The sequence below is a fragment of the Mastomys coucha genome, unplaced genomic scaffold, assembly GCF_008632895.1.
Source record: "Mastomys coucha isolate ucsf_1 unplaced genomic scaffold, UCSF_Mcou_1 pScaffold21, whole genome shotgun sequence".
Lineage (NCBI taxonomy): Eukaryota > Metazoa > Chordata > Mammalia > Rodentia > Muridae > Mastomys > Mastomys coucha.
Genome location: NW_022196904.1, coordinates 173,027,920 through 173,034,269, shown reverse-complemented (window position 1 = coordinate 173,034,269; position 6,350 = coordinate 173,027,920). Strand labels below are relative to the sequence as shown.

The window sequence follows — 6,350 nt, the reverse complement described above, 5'->3', positions numbered from 1 at the left end:
TGTAGTCCTGAATGTCTTGGAGTTCACTATATCAATATTTAGAGCAGACTGGTCTTTTTTTTTTTTTTTTTTTTTTTTTTTTTGTTTTTTTTTTTTTTTTCTGTTTTGGTTTTTTCGAGACAGGGTTTCTCTGTATATCCCTGGCTGTCCTGGAACTCACTCTGTAGACCAGGCTGGCCTCGAACTCAGAAATCCGCCTGCCTCTGCCTCCCAAGTGCTGGGATTAAAGGCGTGCGCCACCACCGCCCGGCCAGACTGGTCTTGAAATCACGGAGATCACCTTACCTCTGTTGCCTAGGCGCTGAGATTACAGATGTATTCATTTTGTTATTTTTGTTTTTAGACAAGATCTTGCATTTCGCACTGTGCAGACTAGGCTGGCTTTAAACTCACAACAATCTTGCAGTTTGCTGGGATTACAAGCGTGCGGACACCATGCTCCTCTTGAACAACCTGTTTTGTTTTGTTTTGTTTTGTTTCTGAGAGTAATATGGAATCCCCGTTTTATAAGGCTTTCTCCACGGCCGTGAATCGTGGCGGTGCAGCAGGAGTCTATAGCATCCTAAACACCAGCACTCCTTTGCCAGAATAAGAAGTTCTCAGAGCAAACCGGAAGCCTCAGAACGGATGCTGATTGGTTTCGCCGTGGTAACAAACCGGAGACAGGAAGTGACGTCGGAGGAAGCGCTAAGAAGCCGGCCGAGGACGCACACGTGGGTTCTGCTGTCTCCTCGGCGGGGCTGGACGCGAGTTGTCTGAGCGAGTCCGAGCCACCGTTTGGTCAACATGGGTCGCTCGGGGAAATTGCCCTCGGGTGCCTCGGCCAAGCTGAAGCGCTGGAAGAAAGGCCACAGCAGCGACAGCAACCCCGCCACCTGCCGCCATCGCCAGGCCGCTCGCAGCCGCTTCTTCAGCCGCCCGTCAGGTAGTCCGGCCGTGGGAGTCCTGGGGCGGCGTCTTGTGGCGTTCGTCCTGCCACTTTATACTGTCAGCCCTGGGGCTCACAGCGAAGACCCGCCCCTCGAGTTGGACAGTTGCGGAAACTGTCCTCTGAAGGGAAATGGCTTGTCTAGGATACCGCAGTCTCAGGGTTGGCATACGTGGCCGTCACTACCCTAGGGCGCCTCGTTAGATAAGTCTAAATGTATGTGTTGAGGGAGTGTCAGGGGGGCAAACCCAGGACCTCGTGCACACTAACTGAACACTCAACTACTAACCCACATCTTCAGCCTTCGGGTGTCTGTACTGCATTCGACCCCGGCTCAGGATGTCGCTGTGCCGTTAGTTCAGGGAAGCAGAAACAGATCCGCGGGTTCCTTTCTCTTGGCTTTGAAAGTTGCAAGCGTACACAGACAGGGCTGTGCAGGCAAGCCGGGTTCGGGATGCAGCCGCTGGGATTGGGGATCTGAACTCTCTGGTTTGTTTCTTAGGGGTTCTGTTCCTTCAGCCAAAGGAAGTTTGGGTGGAAATGGGGCCATTACCTGGTTACTCTGGTTCTCAGGGAAGAGCGACCTGACAGTTGATGCTGTGAAGTTGCATAATGAGCTGCAGTCGGGAACCCTGAGCCTGGGCAAAAGCCAAGCCCCTGAGACGACCATGGACCAAGACCCGGAGGTGGCTTTCACTGAGAAGTCCTCGGGCACGTTTCTGAGTGGCTTGTCTGACTGTACAAACGTCACCTTCAGCAAAGTGCAGCGCTTCTGGGAGTCCAACTCAGCGGCTCACAAGGAGGTAGGAGATTTGACTCGGGAGTTTGTAGGGCAGTGGGCGGGGCACATTCAAGACTTCTTACAGCTCTGGTGACAGCAGCTGGTATTTCTGGATGATGTGTCATGTCTCTTACTCTTTGTGCCCTTTACATATACCCTTCTTAGGCAGAGTCTCCTTTAAAAAAGTATGTGGTGATGTTCATATATATCTGAAAAATTTTTTTAAAGATTTATTTATTTACTTATTTATTTATGTACACTGTAGTTGTGAGCCTTCATCTGGTTGTTGGGAATTGACTTTTAGGACCTCTGCTCACTCCTGTAGATCTCGCTAGCTTCGGAAGAGGGCATCAGATTTCATTGGGGGGGGGGGGTGTGAGCTACCGTGGTTGCTGGGATTTGAACTCTGGACCTTAGGAAGAGAAGTTGGTGCTCTTACCCGCTAAGCCATCTCACCAGCCCTGTTGTTTATTTCTTTCAAAGTTTCCGTATGTAGACCAGGCTGGCTTCAAATTCATAGAGATCAATCTGCTCTTGCCTCTCAAGGGCTGGGGTTAAAGGTTTGTGTCATCATACTCAACAAAGTATAGTTATTTTTATTGCGAGTGCCACAGTGTGGGCATGAAGGTCAGAAGGCAACTTTTTTTTTTTTTTTTTTGGTTTTTCGAGACAGGGTTTCTCTGTATAGCCCTGGCTGTCCTGGAACTCAGTTTGTAGACCAGGCTGACCTGGAACTCAGAAATCCGCCTGTCTCTGCCTCCCAAGTGCTGGGATTAAAGGCGTGCGCCACTGCCGCCCGGCAGAAGACAACTTTAGGAAGACCTTTCTCTTCCTTCTGCCATGTAGGGACCAAATTCAGCTTGGCAGCTTCGGAAGCAAGTATCATTACTGGCTGAGCCAGATTGAAGGTAGAAATGTTTTCAACACTTGTCTCCTCAACTGTTCTTCACACAGGAATTTTTACATGTGTTTCCAGGGAGGCCAGTGTTCATGGTGAATAGCCATGGTTAGGATTTGTTTTGTTTAACAAGAAATGTCTTATTTAATTGACATTTCAAAGTTAATGTTTATGTTTTTCATTGTTTAAATGAGGAATATCAAAATACTAAATGAGCCAGGCAGTGGTGGCGCACACCTTTAGTCCTAGCACTTGGGAGGCAGAGACAGGCGGATTTCTGAGTTTAAGGCCAGCCTGGTCTACAGAGTGAGTACCAGGACAGTCAGGGCTATACAGAGAAACCCTGTCTTAAAAAAACAAAAATAAAACAAGAAAAAAAACCCAAATCAAAAAAACCCTAAATGATCTACAGAGATATAAATAGACTAAAATGTTATAACTAGTCTCCTAATTTGAGTCCCTCCAGTGGGTATTGTTAATGGGTCACTGTGTATTTCTAGGCTAGCACTGCCCAATAGTGCTATAAAGTGAGCCATGTGTAAATTTTTAATTTTAGAAGCTACATTTAAAAAGTAAAAGGAAATAGGTGAAATTAATGTATTTGACCAGTATATATAAAATATTAGCATTTTAATATATCTTTGTGTTACTTTTTTACACTCTTTTTTATTTCAGTTTCATTTGTGTGTATGTGTGTATGTGTGTGTGTATGCATGTGTGCACATGTGTCCATGTTGGTAATATCTCCTGGAGCTGGAGTTGGAGTTGGTTGTGAGCTACCCATGTGGGTGCTAGGAACCAAACTCCGGTCCTGTGCAATAGCAGCAAGGGTTCCTAACCACTGAGCCATCCATGTAGATGTGCAGCCCTACCCGGCAGGATTTGTTGTGGTTATTGTTTTTGTTTTGTTTTGTTTTTAGACTAGGGTCTCACCCTATACTCCTGGCTGGCCTGAAGCTTGTTGTATAGACCAGGCTAGCCTTGAACTCAAGAGATCCATAAGGCTCTGTTTCCCAAGTGCTGGGCTTAAAGGTGTGTGCCACTGCCAGATGACAAGGTGGTTTAGTCTAGCTCAGGTCGGCCTGGATTGTACTTTGTGGCTCATGTTGGCCTCTTGAATGCTTGGATTACAGGTATGCACCGCCATACCTAGTTCTGTTCAACACTTTGTATATTTACTAGGGTTTACTAAGATAGGGCTATATTTTATATCCATTGTTCTACAAATTTGTCACAGACAAAACAGTATTTCTAAGTCATTGTATCTAATTATTTTCACATTGTTGGGTTTTTTTTGTTTTTGTTTTTCAGTAGTCATATAACATTTAAATCTCATTTTCTGGTACATGCCTGCTATAATCTCAGTAATCTCAGTACTTGAAAAGCTGAGGCAGGAGAATTGCTGTTAGTTTGAAGCCAGCCTGGGCTACATAGCCAGACTCTATTTTAAAAAAACAAAACAAAACAACAAAGAAGCCTATCAGGTCTGGAGAGATGGCTCAGTGGGTGAGAGCACTGACTGCTCTTCCAAAGGTCCTGAGTTCAAATCCCAGCAACCATATGGTGGCTTATAACTATCTATACAGCTACAGAGTATTCATATTCATAAAATAAATAAATAATTTAAAAAATTAAAAAAAAGAAGCCCATCAAGTCTAAAGTAGTTGTTTTCAATATTATTATTATTATTATTATTATTATTATTATTATAACAAAGAAGCCTATCAAGTCTAAAGTAATTTATTATTATTAATAATTTATTCATTTATTTTTGGTTTTTCAAGAGAGGGTTTCTCTGTGTAGCCCTGGCTGTCCTGGAACTCACTCTGTAGAAATCCACCTGCCTCTGCCTCCCAAGTGCTGGGATTAAAGGTGTGTGCCACCACTGCCCAATCCCTCCTCTCTAACCCCTCTCCAGCCCCCATAGTAGTATATTATCAACCTCCTGTTGCTGACTATCTGTTCCAGTTTGTGGCTGCAGTACACATTCACGGAGGTATTTGTATAAGAAACAGTGCCCTTGAGGTGGCTTAGGAGCAATCATGATTCTGTGCCTCTTGTTCATTAGGCCCTGAGGTGTGTACTCCAGCTGTGTACTTAGATCTTGCCTGACTTTGGGTTTCATCAGGACATCAATTTGTGAAAGGGAAAGGGCCTACCCGGGCCAGGGTTGTGTTTAAGATACGTCATGGCTACTTTCTCTTTCCTCCTGTGCAGATCTGTGCTGTGCTGGCTGCTGTCACGGAGGTGATTAGATCCCAGGGAGGCAAGGAGACGGAGACAGAGTACTTTGCTGCTCTGGTGAGTGTGTGCGATGGGTGCTGCATGTTCAGAGCAGCAGGTCAGTCAGGCTATCAAGAGAAAACAGGTACCCCTGGCCTGTCGGAGCAGGACAACCCCCAGGGGGTAAAAGTGCTTCTGTTCTCTGGTGGATTATCAGTAAGGCTGGTAGCATTTACTGTCCCCACCTTGTAAGACAAAAGTCCACTATCTTATGAAGACAAGTTAGAACTGGAAGATCCTTTAGTAAAAAACTACTTCTAAGGTATGATCTAGGGGTCCCTATGGTCCTTTTAGGGACAGGACTGGACAAGATTATATGCATAATAATACTAGCATACTGTTTAAATGTCCCAGAGTTTTCCAGAAATTACCTGATAATGGAGGACAGTTTGGGGGATTTACATTTACAACAGGTTTTCACTGCGCAACTCTGGCTGCTCTTGAAATGATGTCAGTCTTCCTGCCTCAGCTTCCCAAGGGCTGTGAGCTGTGAGTCCATGCACAGCATCACCTCTGCTGTGGGTTTTTGTTTGTTTGTTTGTTTGTTCGTTTGTTTCAGTACTAGGACTTGTACCCAGGGTTTTACATATGCTTTAAGTAACTCAACTGCATCCTTAGCCCACAAGATGATAGTCTTTCTTCCTTTCTTTTTGATTGTTCATCCTAATGGAGAATGCCACCACTATGCCAAGCAAGATAAAAATACTCTTATCCCTATTTTTTTTTTTTTTTGTATAGAATAGAGTTTATTTAGGGCATGGGGAGGGGAGTTAAGAGGGTAGCAGAGGCAGAGAAAGGCAGAGAGAAGGAGAGAGTAGAGAAGTAGGGGATGGCCATAACCATGTGGAGAGAGCGGGGGAGGGAATGGGGAGAGAGGAGGAGCAAGGGGGCAAGAGGCAAGGGAGAGAAGCAGGAGTAAGAGCCTCTTATCCTTATTTTATCAGAAGAAAACTGAGTCACAAAAGGTTACTTAAGGGCACTTGGGAGACAGAGGGAGAGGCCTGTGGATTTCCTTGAGTTTAAGGCCAACCAGGGCTACATAGTGATACATTGTAATCTCAAAGAATAAATGAATAAAGTAAGAAGTATAAGGTTACTAGGCCAAAGTTACACAGTGGCAGAGCTCAGATTTGAACCTTACATACCTTGAAGACGGTTCTTGATCATAACTCAGAGCAAAGCATGTTGGTTCCACCTGCCACCCACACATTCCTGTGCGAGCATTGTGTTGCTTACCTATCTGTACACCTCACTCTGGCCCTCAGATGACAACAATGGAAGCAGTGGAGTCTCCAGAGTCACTGGCTGCTGTTGCGTACCTACTGAACCTTGTCCTGAAGCGGTGAGTCCAGCTGGGACTTGGCAGATGTGTGTGCGCCTGCCTGCCTGCCTGCCTGCCTGCCTGTGTCTGTATATGAGAGAGACAGAGAGACAGAATATGTCTTTCCAGCCCACATCCT

The 6,350-nt window shown here is 45.4% G+C and overlaps 1 protein-coding gene across 1 annotated transcript in view; it reads left to right on the top strand.

The window, feature by feature from the left end:
- The first annotated feature begins 676 nt into the window (after positions 1–676).
- The window catches only part of Rrp12 (ribosomal RNA processing 12 homolog), a 35,612-nt gene continuing 29,938 nt past the window's right edge, over positions 677–6,350 (top strand). The window contains exons 1-4 of the mRNA XM_031390326.1: positions 677–925; positions 1,502–1,731; positions 4,825–4,908; positions 6,156–6,232. Coding sequence (XP_031246186.1) covers positions 787–925; positions 1,502–1,731; positions 4,825–4,908; positions 6,156–6,232 — 530 coding nt within the window. The 5' untranslated portion in view covers positions 677–786. The remainder of the gene's footprint in view (positions 926–1,501; positions 1,732–4,824; positions 4,909–6,155; positions 6,233–6,350) is intronic.